The sequence below is a fragment of the Notamacropus eugenii genome, chromosome 2 (assembly GCF_028372415.1).
Source record: "Notamacropus eugenii isolate mMacEug1 chromosome 2, mMacEug1.pri_v2, whole genome shotgun sequence".
Lineage (NCBI taxonomy): Eukaryota > Metazoa > Chordata > Mammalia > Diprotodontia > Macropodidae > Notamacropus > Notamacropus eugenii.
Genome location: NC_092873.1, coordinates 357,733,543 through 357,755,108, shown reverse-complemented (window position 1 = coordinate 357,755,108; position 21,566 = coordinate 357,733,543). Strand labels below are relative to the sequence as shown.

Genomic DNA, 21,566 nt, shown 5'->3' with positions numbered 1-21,566 from the left:
ATATTGTAAACATGGCAGAAACCTAAAGTTGAAATGGGGGTACTCGTAAAGCAAAACAGGCGTGTGGCAACCAGAGACACAGATGCTATCTAGTCAAGAAATTTTTTCCTAAATGTTATATACTCAGAATCTGGGTTCCTGAATCCCAAGATCTAAAAAAATAATCTCCAAAGTACCTTGCATTTTATCTTGTTTATAAATACTTGTTTGCATGTTGTCTCCCCCAATAGATTGAGAGCTTCTCAAAGGCAGGGATTGTATTTTTGCTTTTTCTTGTATCTTCAGCACTTAGCAAAGTGCCTGGCCCATAGTAGGTGCTTAATAAATGCTTGTTGACTTGACTTTGATCCCATAATTTGAGAGTTAGAAAAGCATCTAGTCCAGCTCATATATATAAAGAATACTCACCAAGAATGTCTGACAGGTGGAGTTCTATCACCTTTTGCAATGACTTTAAATGCCTTCAGTACCCTGCATTGCTTGACTTTGTGGGAACCCCAGCTACTTTCAAAGCTTGCTTAGGTGCCACTTTCTACATGAAGTCTTTACTGTTTCTCCCAATTGTCATGCCCTCCCCCCTCCAGTTCTTTGTATTTATTTTTATCTATACTTTGTTTCTGTATATCTGTGTGCATACTATATCCCCTCAACAGAGTAGAAGCTCCCTGAGACCAGGAACTCCTTAACTAGAGTCTATATTTTCAGTATCTTGGAGATAGGAGACTCCTAATAGGCTTATTGAAAAAATTCCATTACTACCTTCAGTTTTCCTTTCCCTATTCAAATAGGCTAATAACTCAGCCTAGATGTTCCTTTGACATTTTTTTCTGGCTCCCTTTTTTCCCCCAGGACATTCCACTTACTTGGACTGTCTTCATATCTTTCATTCACCAAGTTGCCTTTCACCCTCAATTCAAAATAAGTATATTACAATTGAAACATAGCTAGATTTAGAGTCAGGGAATCTGGGTTGGAATCCCATCTTTACTCCTTACTATACATTTGTGGTGATGGGCAAGTTACAACCTATCTGGGTCTCAGTTTCTTCATTTTTAAAATGAAGACATTGGCCTCGATGACCTTGGTGCAACAATCAATCAGTCCTTACTAAGATCCTAATATTTCCTAGGTGCTCTGCTAGGTAGTAGGGATACAAAGCCAAGAATTAACTGACCCCTGCATTCAAGAAGTTTATATTCTGCTAGTCTTTTGTGTACTTAACTCCAAGAATTTAAAATGTTATGAACTCAGATCTCAAGTTCTCAGTCTTTTTGAGCTCCCTACTTACCTTCCAGTAGGCACCTCTAAACTACTCTATTCCTCAAATACCAATGTTTTAAGAAGTTTACAGAGGAAGTCTTAACTGTTCCAAATCCTCACCAGCACACTGTGGTCTTCTTTCATGTTCCCTTCAAAGATGTCAACATACTCATGCCCATGGGTGCTCAAGTATCTCAAGATCCTGGATCTAATATTGCTTTGAAAAGCAATTGGGACAAAAGCCCATCACTGCCACTTCATGCAAATATTTCTCCTTCCAAGTGACACAAATATAATGCCACCTGAGTGAACAACACCTACTTAATGAGGGCAAGTCTTTGGGTATGGAGAGTATTTTCTCTTTGAAGGTGTACCACAAAACTCTTATTTCATGGGTGTACAGCACAATAGAGGAGTCCTGACTTAGCAAGAAGCTCAAGTAAAGTCTTTTTATGAGGTGAGGGACTCTTCTGAGGAAGGTAAAAAATAGATTGATGGGAAGGGCTTTTGAAAATTAGTGAAGAAATAAAAAGAAAAAGAAGATATTGGATCCTCTGTCCACACCCACTTCTGGGGAACTATAAAGGTTCCTTGGTAAACAGAGGTTCCATAACCCCACTGGCTCTAGAGACGAGGTTTCTGCACCCAATTGAACAGCCAATCACCCTACTCAGCACCATGCCTTACAACTGCTGCCTGCCCAATCTCAGCTGCCGCACTAGCTGTGCTTCCAGACCCTGTCTGCCTCCCAGCTGCCACAGCTGCACCCTCCCTGGGGCCTGCAACATCCCTGCCAATGTGGGCACCTGTGGCTGGTTCTGTGAAGGCTCCTTCAATGGCAACGAGAAAGAGACCATGCAATTCCTGAATGACCGTCTGGCCAACTACCTGGAGAAGGTGCGCCAGCTGGAGAGGGAAAATGCTGAGCTGGAAGGTAGGATCCAGGAGTGGTGCCAGGAGCAAGTGCCCTACGTGTGCCCAGACTACCAGTCCTACTTCAGGACCATTGAGGAGCTTCAGCAGAAGGTAAAGACAGATAGCTTAAAATATGGTAGTTAAGATGAGGGTATTTTGTAAATCTTTTAATCTGTGTCTGAGAAATTGTTTATTCATTTTACAATTAGGAAGTTGGGGAAATGTCCAACCTTACTTCTTGGCCATATCCAACTGAAAGATTATTTTTAAAATTAAGATTGTATCTATATTTTTAGATCTTACTTATTGTATAACTTTTCATTCCAAAGATCCTGTGTACCAAAGCAGAAAATGCCAGGCTAGTGGTTCAGATCGACAATGCCAAGCTGGCTGCTGATGACTTCAGAACCAAGTGAGTTCATCAAAGGGAGCCCTTGTCTTCCTTCTTTCACACATTATCAGATGGCAAATCCCGCCTAGTGTGAAGGGGCTGAATAGCATCTCCAAAGGCTGGGATCCCACCTTCTAGGCTAGACAGAAGAAAGAAAATCCATTAAAAAAAATCCTGGTTCAGAATTACATTTTGACATATTGACTAACAAAGGATTTTGAACATTCTCTGCCTCTTCCGCATAATTTACACAAAGGGGGAAACATGTAACTCTTCAATATTTTGGTTACAATTGTATCCTGTGATCACAGGTATGAGACTGAGCTGTCTCTGCGCCAGCTGGTAGAATCTGACATCAACAGCCTACGCAAGATCCTAGATGAGTTGACCCTGTGCAAGTCTGACCTAGAGGCTCAGGTGGAGTCCCTGAAAGAAGAGCTGATCTGTCTCAAGAGGAATCATGAGGAGGTTAGCATTATTATGTAGAACTAAACAAGGACAGTTATACCTCACTGCAAAGAGTGGGATTAAAGTTAAGGGGGGGAGAGAGTTTATTTTTAAATAAGGCAAATCAATAAATCACGAGTCCCAAGGAGCTTCCACATTTGGAGGCAGATAGTCATGAGATTATAGTTTTCTGTGGGAGTCAAGCATTTTCATGATGTTGGCAAACTCATTTCCATCCCTTCTTTAAGGCTTAACAATTCAGTTTCTGAGAGGAGAAGTAGAACAATCTCTTTTCAATCTGATTCGGGGACATGCAAAGAATAGACTAGTAGGTTTTTTGATCCAATCTACAAATTGGCACATTATCAATGTATTTAGAACCTCTTATATTTCAGGATCTGTGAAAGATTCTGGAAATCCAAGGAAAACAAAAAGAAATTGCCCTTAGCCTCCAGGAACTTATATTCTATTGGGAGAGAAAACTTGCTTATGTCAAATACATATGAGACACAAGTAAAGAGGTAGATTGAATTTAGTAACATTCAAGAAATTAAAAAGACCCAGACCCAGCAGCTATAGGAACTCATCACCATTTCAACTGTAAGGGCAATGGCATGGTGATAGGGACTCCAGCATGGAGAGATGAACCATGACCTTCAATTAGTTACTCTATATTTGCCTGATTTTGTTATCCCCTGTAAAACATGCCAGCAGACAATAGTTTCCAAGAACCAAGGCATTTTTTCAGAGACCAATCTTTTCTGAGCTTGTTTGCTCTTTGTCCACAGGAAGTCAACACCTTGCGATGCCAGATTGGAGATAGACTCAACGTGGAGGTAGACGCTGCCCCAACTGTGGACCTGAACAGGATACTGAATGAGACTAGGTGTCAGTACGAGGCCGTGGTGGAGAACAACCGCAGAGATGTGGAGGAATGGTTCATCACTCAGGTGAGGGTCTTGCTCATGGCAACTTCAGAACCTAAAGCTTCCTGGCACCCTGATGATCATGCTCTGACCTCTTGGCTCTCCCTTTGGGACATTTTAGACAGAGGAACTGAACAAGCAGGTGGTGTCCAGCTCTGAACAACTACAGAACTGCCAAGCAGAGATCATCGAGTTGAGACGTACAGTCAACGCCCTGGAGATTGAACTGCAGGCCCAGCACAACTTGGTGGGTTTTCTTTGGGCCGTACCTTAGTCAATTACTTTAACCCTAACTGGAAGAATTCAAAAGTGTGATACAGAAGGGGAGAAAACCTGAATCTTTTTATATTTATCATATATCCTTTAATATTTACAAAGGTTAAGAAGGGATGATGGTTGAGGCATTCTTGGGATTTAAAAAAATCCTAAAAAAATTCCTTCCTCTGACATTTCTTTCTCTTTTCCATGGCAGAGAAATTCTCTTGAAAACACTCTGACAGAGACTGAGGCCCGTTATAGCTCCCAGCTCTCCCAGGTACAGTGTATGATCACCAATGTTGAAGACCAGCTAGCTGAGATCCGTGGTGACCTAGAAAGGCAAAACCAAGAATACCAAGTACTCCTGGATGTCCGGGCCCGACTTGAGTGTGAGATCTCAACCTACCGGGGTCTGCTGGAGAGTGAGGATTGCAAGTAAGTACTGGCTAAGCATCACACATGTGTACATGAACACACACACAAACATATTGTTCAACTGAATTACAGTGAAATCTCTGGTTTAAGAGAATGTTTTCTAGACAAGAATCACCCCAACATCACTCAGTAGGAGCAATACTATTTTCACTGGAGAGTATAAAATGATCAGTGACAAGGATGTCCCTGAAGTCATTTGGCTTGCGCTCCCCAAGTCTTTTGCTTTTCAAGCCAAGGAGCCAGGCTTAACATCATGAGGAATTTGGCAAAGTGTGCTATATGTGACAAAGGAGGGGCTTTTCCTAGCATGCTCATAAATTGACTTTACTAAATAGCAGTGGAAAATCTCCTGGCCTAGCCTCCATCTTTGTTTTCCATAAGAAATGTTGTGCTGAGTGCTTGTATCACTTCATCAGATTGGTTTATATTTTCTAGTTTCTGGACTGATCACCCCATAGGAGCTCAACTCTGCTGTTTTTATCTTTCCAGGCTTCCCTGCAACCCCTGTGCTACAACCAATGCCTGCGGCAAACCCATCGGCCCCTGTCCAGTCACCAATCCTTGCATCCCATGTGCCCCCTGTGCCCCCTGCACACCTTGTGTCCCTCGTTCACGTTGCGGCCCCTGTACCTCCTTTGTGCGCTAAAGGTGTCATAGCAAGGAGGTGAAAGGAGGAAAGGGTCAATTGCTTCTAACCATCCCAGAACCCTTTTCACATCAATAGGATTCTGGGAGATAGGGAGGAAACACGTTGGAAATACATACACCCTTAAAGTGGACCATTTAGTGCTACTCCCAATGGTATTGGCTTTGCAGAGATCTGGAAACTCAAGGATAATCTTCTGTCCCCCTTTTTAGAAACTGGGTTTGCTTCCATCCCCGCTGCCTCAGAATATTCCCCAAACATAAGAGACACTCCTTTGTAACTTCCTAATAAAGTGACTTTCTTTTGGCAAAGCAAACATGTTTCTCATTGCTATTCATTTACTGCAATCTTCTCATCATTTGAATGCTCCATAAAAAGCCACTTGAAAACTAGCTCATTACATAGTTCCACCCTCAGATGCCAAAGTCTTACTATAACTGAGTCATTGTTTTAGTCAGTGCCGCATAAAACTGACCACACAGCCAGGGGGATCTGATGCCTGAAAGGCAATTCCTCTTGTCTATGGCCCACTTTTGACTTGTTTATCCAAGAGAGAAGTTGTGGAGAAACATTTACCTTGTCCAGTTGCGAAATAGAATCTAAAAGGTTGGAGCTAGGGGCCTTAGACTGTAGAATGTCAGACCACAGAATGTGAGAGCCAGCAGAAATCATGAAGATTCTCTAGTCTTTAACCCTTTTTTTTTTGTGTCCTGGATCCTCTTTGTCAATTTGCTGAAGCCTATACCACTCTGCCTGCCATAGATCTGCTGTAGCTGTGTGGAATAACAAATGTGTTAAGAAACATGAAGTAGTATTTGAAAAGATTTCTTCTTAAGATCATTGGCTATGAATGTGAGTGCTTTTGGCCAGGTCTTTTAGCTGGATTTAGGCAGTGTTGGTCTTGGTTATCTATAGCCCTGCAGAGCTCAGGGAGGTTTTTAGCCTGTTTGCCTTATGAAGTTCCATTTTGGCAAATATGGGCATGGACAAGTCCAGATTTTTCAATCACACTCTAGCTATTTAATTCTATAGTTTGACATGGAGCTCCCCTAGACCAACACACCCTTGATTCTGGCATTCTAGCTTTCTCCACAGCTCCACAGAGCTGCTGTAAGCTACATAATGGACACAGAGCTTTTACACATATTATGGAACAATGGTGTCCATTCTCAGCTACACAAAGGAGAACACTCTAGAGCTGCTGATGGGAATAGGATTTTGGGAACTGGCTAAGACAAAGCGCTGGGTCAAAGAGCATCAACTATGGTTGTTGATGTCAGTTGACTCTCTTCCTTAGGTCTGAAGTTGGATTAGAGGTCTAGCTTTCCCCAAGAAATAACATCTTTTTCTGATTCTAATGGAAAATCTATAGGAAGGGTTTTGATTGGTGAGAAGTTACAATAGAGCTTTTTTTCTTCTTTCAGTTTAGGGATTTTTCTATTCATTCAACAAATATTAAGCACTTATCATGAACAAGGAAACACGCTGGACATTGTGGCTATAATGGCAAAATAAAACAAAAAATATCCCAAATGAGGAATTTATATTCTACTAAATATGTAAAGGAAATTTTTGGAGGGAAAGGGCACCGACAACTGGGAGAGTAGGTCAGGAAAAGCTTCCTAATAGAGGAGGCATCTGGGTTGATGAGGATTCTGAGGGGGGTGGGGGAAGGAGTGAATGCATTCTAGGCATGAGGGAATAGACTGCAAAGGCATGGCAGGGTGAGATGGAATGTTGAGTTTGGGCAATAGCAAATTCTTTAAAGATATTTGGAATAGAGATAATTTAAGGTAGCATGAATATAACGTGGCTTCTAAATGATATATCCCCCATTTATCTTATAATTTTAAAATACATTTCTTTTACTTTTATAGTATGTTCATTTGTGGATATACCTTTTCTCCCAACACAGTGATCCTTCCTTTGCAACAACAATTCAAAAAAAAAGGAAAAAAGAAAAAGAAAAAAGATGAGTAAAACCAACCAACCCATTAGTTGTATCTGACATGATATGAAATATTCCATATACATACTCTTCCACCTTTGAAAATAAAGAAAGGAGATACATTGTTTCTACTCATCCCTGGGGCCAAGCTTGGTTATTATAGTTTTATAGCATTCAATTTTGTTTTATTATTTTTTCTCCCATTCACATTGTTGTAGTCATCATGTGTGTTCTCTTCCTGGTTCTGCTTGCTTCATTTTATATTAGTTCACTTAAGACTCCTCATGTTTTCTGAAGTCTTCATTTTTGTCCTTTCCTATGGTGCAATAATATTTCATTGCTTTCATTTACTATGGTATGTTTGGCCATTCTATAGTCAATGGATATCTCCATTGTTCCAGTTTTTTTTTTACTACAAAAAAGTGGTAGAGTTTATACTCATGCTTCTGAAAGAAGAGGATCACAGAATTGTTTTGACTGAGTCCACTACAGATTTATGTTACAGAGTATGACTGGGCCCTCACTGCTGCTAGGCAATGGTATCACATACCTGTCTAATCAATTCGCTGCCCCATTCTCCACAATGACTCTTTCAAATATTTTCATCCCTCCTCAAATTTCCCCCTCACCTTACCTTCTCAGCATAGAACCTTTCCTCATATTTTACAAAAAAAAAAATTGAAGCCATTTGCTGCGAACTTCCTTTTCTTCTCTCTTCCTCATTTCCTAACGTTCAGATGCCTTCTTCCATTCTCTCCATCCATTTGTCACAGGAAGTAATATTCTTAATCCTTACCAAGGTTAATCTCCCTACCTGTTCAAGTGATGCCATTCCATTCCATCTTCTCTGATATTTTTCCCTTTATCATCCCCACTCTTTCTCTTATTTTCAATGTCTCCCTCACTACTAGCTCCTTTCCTACTGTCTATCTTCCCCCTCCTGAAAAAAATACCCGCACTTGATCCTTCTATCCATATGAAATACCATTCTATTTCTCTCCTGCCCTTCGTACCTAAACTCCTGGGAAAGACTTAGGTGCCTCTACTTTCTCTCCTCACTCTCTTCTTAACCCCATACAATTTGACTTCTGACCTTATCATTCCACTGAAATGGCTCTCTCCAAAGTTACTGATGGTCTCTTAGTTGCCAAGGTCAATGACTATTTTTTCAATCCTCATTCTCCTTGATCTCTCTGCACTCTTTGACATTGTTGATCACTCTTTCCTTCTCTATATTCTCTTTTCTCTAGGTTTTCAGGACACCATTCTTTCCCTGTTCTCATTCTACCTATCTGACCACTCCTATTCTGTCAGCTTTGCTAGATTCTCTTCCAGAGCACACCCTATAACCATAGGTCTGTCCTGGGCCCTTTTCTCTTTTCCCTCTGTACCTTGCTTAGTGATCTCCTCAGCTCCCATGGATTTAATTACCATCTTTATGCTACCAATTCTCAAATCTACCTTTCCTTCCTCAATCCCTCTGCGAACTTAATCTCACATCTCCAATTGTCTTTCAGGCATCTTGAAATGAACATACAATAGACATCTTAAACTCAATATATCCAAAACAGAACTCATTATCTTTCCCCTTAAACTCTCTTTCATACCTCCCTTCCTTTTACAATAGCAATATCATCCTTTCCGTCCCTCAGACTCACAACCTGGGAGCCATCCTGCACTCCTCACTATCTGTCAACCCTCCATATCCAGGCTCTTGCCAAGGACTCTCAATTTCACCTTTGCAGCATCTCTCATATATGTTACCTTACCTCCTCTACATTGTCACCCCTCTGGGGCAGGCCTTCATCACTCTACACCTTGATTATTGTAATAACTTGCTCATGGGTCTCTATTCCAATGTATTCTCCATTTGGCTGCTAAATCAATTTTCCTAAAACACAGGTCCAGTCATGTCATCCTCCCCACTCAATAAACTCCAATGGCTTCCTGTTGTGTCCAAGATCAAACACAAAATGCTGTTTGGCATTCAAAGCCTTCATAACCTAACTCCTCCTACCTTTCTAGTGTTCTTATGTCTTACTCCCCAAAATGTACTCTTCGATTCAGTGACCCTGATCTCCTGGCTGTTCTATGAACAAGACGCTCCATCTTTTGCACTCAGTCATTTTCTCTGGTCATTCCCCATTCCTGGAATGCCCTCCTTCCTCTGATCCTCCTTAGTTTCCTTTAAGTCCCAACAAAAATTTTATTTTCTATAGGAAGCTTTCTCTAACCCACTTAATTCCAGCTGTTTCTTTTAATTGTTATTCCTCTTTTATTTTTCCTATATATAGCTTACTTTGTATATATTTGTCTGTATGTTGTCTTCCCGATTGGATTGTAAACTCCTTGAGGGTAGAGACTGTCTTTGCCTCTTTCTGTATCCCCAATACTTAGCATAGTGCTTGACACATAGTAGATGCTGAATAAATATTTATTGAATTGAATATTAATATTTTGATGAATATGGGAACTTTGTTTCTATCTTTGACATCCCTTGGCTAGGAATGGAATCTCTGAACTAAAGGGAATGAACATTTTAGTCCCTATATTAACATAATTCCCAATTTTTTTTTTCAGAATAGTTAGATCAGGGGTGGAGAGCCTGTGACCTCGAGGTCACATGTGGCCCTCTAGGTCCTCAAGTGTGGTCCTTTGATGGAATCCAAAATTCACAGAACAGATGATGAGGTTTGGATTCTGCCAACGGATCACACTTGAAGACCTAGAGGGACACGTGGTCTTGGGCCACAGGATCCCCATCCCTGAGTTGGACCAATTCACAGCTCAACAATAGTGCATTGAGGTGCTTGTCATGCACCTTTCCAATATTGACTGCTTTCATTGTCATCTCTGACATTTTTCTGGGTTATTAGGTGAAACCTCAAGTTATTTTGATTTGCATTTTTCTTTATTAGTTATTTGGAGCAATCTTATATAACTCACTATTAAGAGTTTGCGATTATTCTTTTGATAACTTGGTATAAACTGAAGAATGGCTCTTAGTATTAATTCTCTGTATACCTTGGATATCAGGAATATTTGATTTTTTTTCTCTTAAATTTCATGCAATCACAACGATCTATTTTGTTGCTTGTGATAAGTATATTCTTTGTATAGTTAAGAATTTCCCCTAGTCCATAGTTATGAAAAGCATCTGATTTCCTTCTCTTCTAATTTTTAAATGATGTTTAAATGATCATTTTCATTCCCTCTTTTCTTTTTAATATTTAATTGAAATTCTTTGTTTTTACATCAGCTTCAATTTTCAATGCAATAGCTACTAATAACTGGAACTTCTATGGTACTTGAAGTTTTCTAAAACAGTTTACAAATATTATCTTATTTGAGCCTCACCAAAACTCTGGAAGGTAGGTGCTATTATTATTCATATTTTATGGATGAGGAATCTGAGGGAAGCACAGGCTAGTTAGTTGACTTGTCCAGGGTCTAGTAAGTGTCCACAACTAGTAAGTGTCTCAGGTCTTCCTGATTCCATGTTCAGTGCTTTATTCATGGTGCCCTCTCTCATCATTTCCCCTTATAATCAAAGAATAAAAAATGAAAGAAAAAATAGTAATTCAGCAAAACTAATACATTAATCAAGTCTGGTGGGGTTATACAGGGTTCTACAACCATAGTTCCCTACCTCAGCAAACAAAGGAGGGTAGTGTATCACTCTATTTCTTTTTCAGGACCAAACTTCATCATTATTATTCTGTAGCATTCAGTTCCAACTTTGTTGTTTTTTCCATTTACATTGTGGTAGTCAGTGTGTGTATTGTTTTGCCTAGTTGCTTCACTTTGCATCAGTTAATAGAAATCTTTCCACTTAAACTTGTAGTCTTCATACTAATTGTTTCTTATGGTACAGTAATATCCCATCACATTAATGTGCCACAATTTGGTTAGCCATTCTCTCATCAATGGACTTTTACTTTGTTTCCAATTTTCTGGTATTACAAAAAGTGCTGCTACAAGTATTTTGGTGTATATGGAACATTTCCTTTTATACTTGACTTCCTTAGAATATATGTCTAGTAGTGGGATCTCTGGGTAAGAAAGTATGGATAATTCCACATTACTTTTCAGAATGGAATGGAAAATTCACAGCCTAACCAAAAGAACACTAGCATGGCTTTCCATAACACTGCCACCATTAACTATTAGCATATTTTGTTCTCTTTGCCAGTTTGCTAAGTGTGAGGTAAGGTCTACAAGTTCTTTTGATTTGCATTTTTTTCATTAATTGTAATTTAGAGCAACTGTTCATATCATTCTTCATAGTTTGCAATTCTTTTGTTATCTCTTTGATCACTTAGATGCAATATTTGACAGCATATGCCACTGAGAATGGCTTTTGGCGTTATATATCTGTGTAGATTACCTATGTAGATTGGATATCAGAGCTATTTGATAGAATTTTCCTCCTAAATCAGCAGTTTCCCTTCTTATCCTAGTAGCTTTGATTTTGCTAGTTTCCAAACTTTTCAATTTCAGGTTATTGAAATTATCTATTTTTATCTTTTGTGATCTTCCCCATTTGATTTTTGGTTAAGAATTCTCTACCTAGCCATAGTTGTGATCCACTTGAGTTCATTCTTCTCCTCCTTTTCCTTCTCCTCTTTCTTCTGCTTCTTCTTCTCCTCCTCCTCCTTGTTCTTGTTCTCCTCCTCCTTCTTTATCTTCTTCTTTTGTGTTAAGGTCTTCCCCTATTTTTACTTCAATTCAATAAATACACATTAATCACCTATTGTGGGGAAGACAGCATGTCTAATGAATGAAGGGCCAATCTTGGGAATCAAAAAAACCTGGATTCAAGGCCTGTCTGTGACACACTGGTTTTATGATTAGGGTCAAGGGACAGTCTCATGTCCAGCATAACTCTTTAAGACTGTAAGTTACAGCTAAGTTTTTGATCTTCATTAATGGAGGAAGTTTTTACACCAATGAAATTAAATGTCAGAATAGGAGAAAAAATTGAGGAAAGGCAGAGGATCAGGTTAGGTTACATCATTTCATTCTGATACTGGCTTAAGCTTATAAAAGCACAAATTCTTGGAATGCCAGGGAAATATAATTATTTAATTGGGAATAAAATCTTTGGCTATAGCTGCCTTTTCAGACCTGAGGCATTTGTGATGCATCACTGGCCTTAGCTCTCAAGGCAAGTTCCACAGACTATTATAGGCTAATATTCTCCCATGCCAAAGGTCTCCTAATTATTTCCATTATTTATTCCCCACTACAAGCCCTAGAGATTTGTCACATTTATTATCCCTAATTTACTCTGCTCAGTCAACTGAGGGGGTAGCCTGCCTGTGACTATAGTCAGAACTTGTATCAGAACTCATAAGAACCAATTTATGATTTTTCTCAAATCCATTTCTTGCTTGTTGCCCTTCTGTAACATTGAGTTGCCAAGTAAATTAAAAAAAATAGCAGAAAAATCACTCTCAGAATCAGGCTGATTGTCTCACCTAGTAGTGCTTACCTCATTAACCAGAAAAGATCAAACTTAAAATCTAGATCCTTCCACTTTTTTTGTGACAATCAGAATAAAATCACAAGATCTGGAGGTCAAAGGGATCTTTGAGGCCATCCATACAAGTTTCTACATGTCACTGATGAGGAAATGGAGATTCTGAGAAGACAAATGGTTTGCTTAAGGTCATACAGGTAATAAGGAGCATAGTGTGGATTCCAATCCAAGTCCTCTGACTCTAAATTCAGTGTTCTTTCCATTTTATCTCTTATTCCATCAACATTTATTGTTTACTATGAGCTACGCATTGTGCCAGGCACTAGGGATGCTTCATATGAAAACCAAAATTCCTACCTCAAGCAGCTTACAAAAAGTTACCAGAGATTACATAAAGCAGGACATAAAGGAAATGCCAGTCACCAGATCTTTGCATTGAACTTTTGAAATAAATAACAGAAACTGTCCATTTAGATCCAAGTTTTGTGAAAGGGCAAGAAGGGAGAAAACTTTTCTCTTTTGTTACTTTCCTTGGAGTTAGAAAACCTAGGTTTGAATCCCATCTCTGCTCCCTGTGTAGCTTTGGTCAAATAACCTTTATTTTGGTCTTGGTTTTCCCATCTGTAAGGTGAAAGACATTCTGTTAGATTCCTTCTAATTTTAACTTTTTGTTATCCTATGAACCACCTCTACCATTTATTTCATGCTCAGTTTGTGCAATGTTTGTATTTTCTTGAAAATTTGGAAGATTGGAAGTCATTTTGTCATTTCTCAGTTTACTACAAATATGGAATTCAGTTAGAGGTAACCTGATTAGGAGAAAAGCAAATGCACACTGCTGCTTTATATTTTATACATCCAAATATGCTTAGAGACTGTGGTTTCATTGCTATCAGGCACTTCCTTAGATTCTAACCTACCAGCTTAGTTGATAAATCTCAGTGGGTTGTTTGAGGCACAGGAAAGTTAAGTGAGTTTTCCAGGGTCAGACAGCTGATGAATGTCAGAGATGGAATTTGAACTCCAGGGATTCCTGACTCTTGGCCTGGCTCTGTATCTGCTACATCAGTGATGTCAAGCTCAAATAGAAAGTGGGGTCATTAAACTGTACATAAAGGTTCTTGTGGGCCACATCTTGGCTTAGAAAACTGCATATTAATATTATGTATATTTTATTTTATTTTCTTAAATATTTCCTAATTATCTTTAATCTGCTTAGGGCTCACTCTGGAGTATTATGAGCTGCAATTCAGGTCTTTGATACCCTTGTACCACACCAAGTTGTCTCTTTGATACTTGACAGTAAAGATCTTTTCTTCAAACATCCAAAAAGGCCTTCTATGGAGGCCACTTGAGTTTTGGTCTCTAGTATGGAATTTTTGCTTTGTTAGCTTTCTACTTTTGCCTGCACCCTTGCAGAGAGATGAGTTAAAAGTTGTCTGATTTTCAACATATGTTTACTGATAAAATGAAGTACACAACTAGAAAAAAGATCTTGGGAAAAAATATCTTTGCAGGACTCAGGACAAAATCCCTATTAAGAACTTGAGAAGGAGCCAACCTGATAAAGAACCTCTTTGAAGTCAGCTAGGTTGGTCTTCAGATGAAAGAAAGAAGGAAAGAAAGAAGAAAGGAAAGAAAGAAAAAAATGAAGGAAAGAAGGAAAGAAATAAAAACGGATATGGAAAGCATTTATTAAGCATTTGTTATGTGCAACATTGTCCTAAGCATTGAGAATACAAATACAAGCAAAAAAGAAAGATACTCCCTATACTCAATGAGCTTGCTTTCTAATAGGGGAACCAGAAGAAGCATGCCCACACACATATACATATGTATATCTGAAAAGAAAAATGACCTTTTGAAATCCCTTATGGATATATTACATATATAATATGCACATATAATATACACACATGTATATATATAAAGACATATGTATGTCTGTATATACATCTGTATATATGCACACACACATATATATGGATGTGTGTATATACATGCACATGTATATATGCATATACAAAATCCATATATATGTGTATACGTATATACACGCTACACATATATACATATATACACATACACACACAACATATATATATGTATGTATATATACTTTTTCTTACTTCACTTACTACACTTCAATTACAACTACACTCACTACACTTGCTAAGCTGAGGATACAAGAAGGGTAAAAACAGTCTCAAACTTCAAGGTGTGCACATTCAAATGGTGAAGGGACTGATAGGGCATGTATGGTCAGGGATGAAGGGAAAGTTTGTGGCCTCTTGTCTTGAGAGACATTCCTGTTGTCAGGCTATTGGAAGAGTCAAGTAATTCATCTGATCCTAAGGGACTTGAAAGCGTGAATGTGGTTCCCAGAGCCTAAGATTCCCTCATTACAGAGTGCAGAGAGGAGCTCTTTCTATCAATGTCTATCCTTTTCTTGCACTAAAGACAGTTTTGATATATTAGATTGTTTATACCACTAGATATATACTTTGAGGTCCTATGATTTTATTGATGTGGGAGCTTTCTCTGTTGATTTGAAGAAATTCCTTTGGATGTAGGAGACAGTCTTTGAGAGGTATTGTAACTGACCTAAATACAACTTGATAAAGAACTCTGAATTTAGCTAAGCTGTTCCTTCAGTGATGGTCTCTCCCAAGGTTTGAATACATAGTCTTTCCATCTTAATAGGATCTGCCAGAACTAGTACTCTATTGGCATTACCATTGAGAACCCAGAGTTGACTCCATGCTACAATGTGATATAAGAGGAAGACTCTAGAATGTAAGATTCTTGAGGATAGGGACTATTTTTAGTTTTGTTTCTGTATCCCCAGTACCTTCACCTGCTTGTTGAATTGTACTGAATTGGATTAGTTATGCCATATTGGGCAAATATTTTTGAGTGCATGTAAGTTTCGGATATTTCTTTCAAAGAGATCCCATTTTAGTAGTATGTCCTATATTCAGGTCCAATACAACATTTTTGCTTTTAAAAAGAAAAGGAATAACAGGAATTTTAATGTACTGAATAATCTACTTTGAAAGATGTAAGTGTATCACTGTGACAAATATGAAAGGCAATTTGGAGTGAAGAGAGAACTATATTTAGAGTTAGAGGACATGGGTTGAAATACCAGCTGCTGTTTCTTGTCTTAAGTGACCTTGGGCATAATTGCCTAACTTTTCTGGGTATCCCTTTATATCTATGTCCATTTCTAAATCTATCTGTCTATACATCTACATCTATATCTGTCTATATATCATCTACATCTGCCTCTGGGTCTATGTCTACATCTATGTCTGTTTATGTCTACCTCTATTATATCTCTGTTGATAACTATATATGAGGGGGATTGGGTTAGCTAACCTCTACAGTTCTTTCCAGCTTTAAGTCTGATTCTATAACTAATTCCTTATTTAATCATGTATGCTTTTTGGGTAGACCCCATTGACAATGCCCTTCAGTTTTTAGACATTGTAATCTATTCCCAAGTCAATTTCCTTTGAACAGATTCATTCTCTTTAGCCTTCTTGGAGAGACTGTTGATTTCCAGAACTAGACCCAGTACATCCTCTGCTCATCTGGGTGATTCTTTGTATTTCTTTTCAAATTACCTAACTACTTTCTAAGCACCAGCATTCATTTTCTAACTTTCATTGTCGATTTCCCAAAGATTCTAAAGAGTTTATGATTCACTCAAGTGTCCATAGAAATGCTTGTTTCCAACATTTATCTAGTTTCTATAGTTATTCTCCACACTAGTGGCATTATTCTTCACCTTAGCACTGGAGAAAGGCTAGAAAGAGACTATTCAGTTTTCAAAATTTCAATGAAATTAATGGTAGAACTTGAATGATAGAAGGAACATCTTCTCTACATATAACTCCACCCTAGACTGGAAGGTCAGGGTCCCTTGCTGTCCTCAGACCTGAGTCATGAAGACTGCCATTTAGGACTGTGATGATCCTGTATTTTTGAAAACAACAAATGAGACACTAATTTCTCCATCCAAATGAGACACTTATTTCTCCAGCCAATTGCATCTATGAAGAGTCCTGACCCAGCACAAGTCAGAGTAGAGACTTTTATGAGATGAGGCAGGACTCTTTGAAGGTCTCTAACTAGAGTATTTTTGGAAAAAAATGACCAAAAGTGAAGGAAGGAAACAATGCTATGTGATGAGCTCATACCCACTTCTTGGGGTATAAAAGGTCCAAGGAGGCAGGTAGACCTCTCACAGCTTGATCATTGTACTAATCCTTCAACTGCCCTACTCACCACCATGCCTTATAACTGCTGCCTGCCCAGCATCAGCTGCCATACCAGCTGCTCCTCCAGGCCCTGCCTGCCTCCCAGCTGCCATAGCTGCACCCTCCCTGGGGCCTGCAACATCCCTGCCAATGTGGGCACCTGCGGCTGGTCTTGTGAAGGCTCTTTCAATGGCAATGAGAAGGAGACCATGCAGTTCCTGAATGACCGTCTGGCCAACTACCTGGAGAAGGTGCGCCAGCTGGAGAGGGAAAACGCTGAGCTGGAGGGTAGGATCCAGGAGTGGTGCCAACAGCAGGTCCCCTATGTGTGCCCAAACTACCAGTCCTACTTCAGGACCATTGAGGAGCTTCAGCAGAAGGTAAAGTCTTGAAATATCTTACAGCTGAAGATACAAGTGCTTAGAGACAGTGAACTATTTATTTAAAAGGTAGAGGAGATTTTGAAATCGAAGGAATACTGAATATAAGCTTTCTCATTTCCAGATCCTGTGCTCTAAGTCTGAGAACAACAGGCTAGTGGTATTAATTGACAATGCCAAGCTGGCCTCTGATGACTTCCGAACCAAGTGAGTTTGGGTACAAGGTAGAAAGAAAATCATGTCTCTCATGTGTTTTTTTAAACTATCAACATTAAACATGTGTTAGAAATGAGCTACAAAATTGAATCCAGAAGAAATAATTAAGTAAAGATATGGAGATATAGAAAAGGAAATAATTTTTTTTCAGATGACAGTTTTGACGAACGTTGTTCAGAAGAGGCTCAGACAATTACTTTCTAATTCAGCTTTTTGATCACGGGGCTGATTTTGTCTCCTTTCTAACCCTTCTTTACAGGGATAGAGAGAAAGAAATTGAATGTAGAATGTAAACTCCTTAAGCATAGAGCCTATCTTATTTTTGTCATTGAATCCTTAGCATTTTCACAGCACTCGATGTAAGTAAGTGCTTAATAAATGTAGGATTGTTTGCCCTTGTGTACAATAGCTGATTAAAAGATATTTCTCAAACTAATGAAATGGGCTTTCAAACAAAAACTACAGAGTTAAAAAAAAGCCAAGACGATACCATCCAATGTGTATAATACATAGGTGTTCTTCCTTTGCTTAACCACCTGCACTTAAAGGTATGAGACCGAGCTGTCCCTGCGCCAGCTGGTGGAGGCTGACATCAACAGCCTGCGCAGAATCCTGGACAACCTTACCCTGTGCAAGTCTGACCTGGAGGCCCAAGTGGAATCTCTCAGGGAGGAGCTTCTTTGCCTGAAGAAGAACCATGAGGAGGTGAGAAAAGAAATCTGCAGAGAAAATATTCTTGGGTGTAGTGAATAGGTAGTCAATCTCTGGGTGACAGCAAAGACACCACTTTCCTGCTCACTCAGTTGTAAGTGCTAGAGAATGATGATGGAAAATTGACTTAAAGATATGGGACTACGTAGGCACTTAAATAGATAAAGGGAGCTTTTACTGAGCACTTACTATGTACCAGAAGTTCTGCTAAACAGTGAAGACAGTCCTCCTCTCAAGGAACTTACTTGGTTGGAAAATGGGAATTAGCCATTTATATGAAGAAAAGGTGTTTAAAGCACAAGGATGAGGATCTGGGCTAAGTAAATCTTTTTCTCTTTCTCTGGTTTTATTCCTCCATTGAATACACAGCAACTCATAGAAACAATTTGCATGTTTAGTGCTTTCTTTTTAAAGTGTTGCTTTGGAAGGACTTTTTTTCCAGGAAAAGAAATATATTCACATCTTCTATTTTTTGTTTAGGAGGTCAACTCCCTGCGTTCCCAGCTTGGTGATCGACTCAATGTAGAGGTGGATGCTGCTCCAGCTGTGGATCTGAATAGAACACTGAATGAGATTCGGGCTGAGTATGAGGCTGTGGTGGAGAACAACCACAGAGATGTGGAGGAATGGTTCACCACTCAGGTGAGGGTCTGGCTCATGTCCACTGTAGAATTTGAGGCCTCATGGGGTCCTGATGATCATGCTCTGACCTCTTGGCTCTCCTCTTGGGACATTTCAGACAGAGGAACTAAACAAGCAGGTGGTGTCTAGCTCTGAACAGCTGCAGAACTACCAGGCTGACATCATTGAACTGAGACGCACCGTCAATGCTCTGGAGATTGAACTTCAGGCCCAGCATACCCTGGTGGGTAATGTTCAGCTTTAATACTTACCCTTTGAGATTAAATGGAGTCACTTATCAACCATATAGTCCCATGAAATTTTCATGGGACTATATGGTAAAATCCTTTAGAGGGGCACCTTCTCTGACATTTTCTTCTCTTCTCTATCATAGAAAAATTCTCTGGAAAATACACTGACTGAGTCCGAGGCCCGTTACAGCTCCCAGCTATCCCAGCTACAGTGTATGGTCACCAATGTGGAGTCCCAGCTAGCTGAGATCCGTGGTGACCTGGATAGGCAGAACCAAGAGTACCAGGTTCTCCTGGATGTTAAGTCTCGGCTAGAGTGTGAGATCTCTACATACCGTAACCTGCTGGAATGTGAGGATCACAAGTAAGTGTCATGCCAGAGATTCCTGGAAAAGCCTATCTCTGTCTCTCTGTGTGTCTCTGACACACATACACAGAAATTTTAAAAAATTGTGTAGATCTTCTAGTTAAATGTATAGGAATAACCATATATCACAAGTCTTTCTCTACTCATTTAACTCATATAATTTTGTAGGAAGTGCATTTGGTAATGATCAGAGTTTTCTCTGATTTGATTAAGCCACTCAAAATCCAATGGTGGCTGAACCTAAACTTGAATGGAGTTTGTGGGCTATGTTCTTGGAGGGATCTTTGCATTGAACACTCCATTCTCAACCTAATGCATACAATTGTGTTTTCCCAGGCTTCCCTGCAATCCATGTGCCACCACCAATGCCTGTGGTAATTCCTGTGGATCCTGTGTCAAGTCTTGTTCCCGTACCTGTTGAATTTCCATCTCTTAGTTTCGCCATAGAAACTCAGGATGGGAAAGGTCATTTGATCCTGACTTCTGACTTAGCTCAGTTCTCAAAATCAATAACAATATTTTGGTTTTTTCCCATCATCCCCATTTCTGTCAACTATGCCTCCATTTTCAGGATCTCCCATGTACTGTAGTGAGTTCCAGGGCCAACAAACCAAGAATAACATCATCAACTCCCAACTGGTTGGAAAAATCCTTAATGGGAAGCATTAAAGCCTCCTAATTTCTGATGATGCCCAACTCCCTATAACTCAGTCACATGCTGTTACTCTGGGGTGTTTCCTATACAGATGGTGTTTCCGCCTTCCTTGCTCCTTCACCATCTTCTGGAATGCAAGGAGGTATCTTCACTTAACTTCCAATAAACTTTATTTCTTTGGCATTATAAATGTCATTCTCATTCATGTTTACTCCCTGCGATACATTCTTCATATATGTCTCATAAAGAAACCTTTCTAGTTAGGAGAATGAAATGAATTCAGTGCCTGCCATTATATATGATGAACAAACACTGATCAAAGGTTTAGGAGTAATCCCCAAAAGAGACCCATGGTTTAGGGTGACTGCCCCAGAAGACAGCTTACAAAAGATTCTTGGCCCTCCTTTCCCCTTACCAGAAGATGGAACCCAGATCAAGCCTGGACTCCTCATCATTTCTTTCTCACATTTAGCTTCTTCTCCCAATCACTCCATGGAAACAACTGTGACCACTAATGACACCTTCTAGTCAAGTGAAATAATGCGTTTTTCATGCCCATCCTCTTCTATTTCTCAGATATTTTGAGATGGCCAGTGTTGAACTTTATCATTATCCTTCCTCAATTCCACTTCAGCTACACATGGGGATGGCCATGTCTTTGATCCTCCCATCATCCACAAGTGTTCCACTTCTATGTTCATTGACTCTGAAATTCCTTTAATGGATCATAATCTCCCATCATTTCCTTGCTCTCTATGCTTTATTTCATGCTTACTGTGACCTGCAATACTCTCTATACTTTCTTAAGCCTTCATTCTTGTTATGACTTCACTTTCCTCGCTTCTCAATCCCAATCCATTAGGGAGCATATTCAATTCTAGTTCTCCATTTGTGAATCTCTTGCTCCTAATCCTATTCTGCTCTATTCTGCTTGACTGCTTTGCCAAATCCCACTCTTGTTTTACTTCCATTATCCATCTCCTCCATTCCTACTCATGTGCAGCCCAGTGGAGCTGGAGAAAAACATATAATTTAGCTGACTGGCTCCACTATAAATTTGCTAATTAATCTCAACTGAGCCCTTACTGCCACAAAGAGATCCTTTCCTTCTCCCTAGTAGATTTTCTATTATGCCCACCACATTGACTGGCCCAGAACTCTTTTCTACACTTGTAATGCTACTTTCTGACCCCCTTGTCAGTGTGCTACCTATTAGCATTAAGGTTCAGTCAGCAGATAACCTAACTTTGTCATTTTCCTATTCAAATGACATAGCAAGAACAATGATCCCAAAACATTCCTTCCATAAACCCAGGCCTCACTCTCACATAATATATTAGCATCTGTAGGTGAGAGTGGGCACAAACTTAAAACACAATAATAATGAGGTAT

The 21,566-nt window shown here is 39.4% G+C and overlaps 2 protein-coding genes across 2 annotated transcripts; both read left to right on the top strand.

Annotated features, from left to right (window-relative positions):
* The first annotated feature begins 1,938 nt into the window (after positions 1–1,938).
* LOC140524026 (keratin, type I cuticular Ha3-I-like) lies at positions 1,939–5,278 on the top strand. The gene is made up of 7 exons (XM_072638556.1): positions 1,939–2,286; positions 2,505–2,587; positions 2,878–3,034; positions 3,802–3,963; positions 4,061–4,186; positions 4,412–4,632; positions 5,122–5,278. Exons 1-7 carry the CDS (start codon positions 1,939–1,941, stop codon positions 5,276–5,278), a joined length of 1,254 nt encoding a protein of 417 aa, XP_072494657.1.
* An 11,727-nt stretch (positions 5,279–17,005) lies between these two features.
* Positions 17,006–19,940, top strand: LOC140524025 (keratin, type I cuticular Ha3-I-like). Its single transcript, XM_072638555.1, has 7 exons — positions 17,006–17,353; positions 17,478–17,560; positions 18,118–18,274; positions 18,761–18,922; positions 19,020–19,145; positions 19,296–19,516; positions 19,856–19,940. The coding sequence occupies exons 1-7, from the start codon at positions 17,006–17,008 to the stop codon at positions 19,938–19,940; spliced, it is 1,182 nt and encodes a 393-aa protein (XP_072494656.1).
* Positions 19,941–21,566: the final 1,626 nt, after the last annotated feature.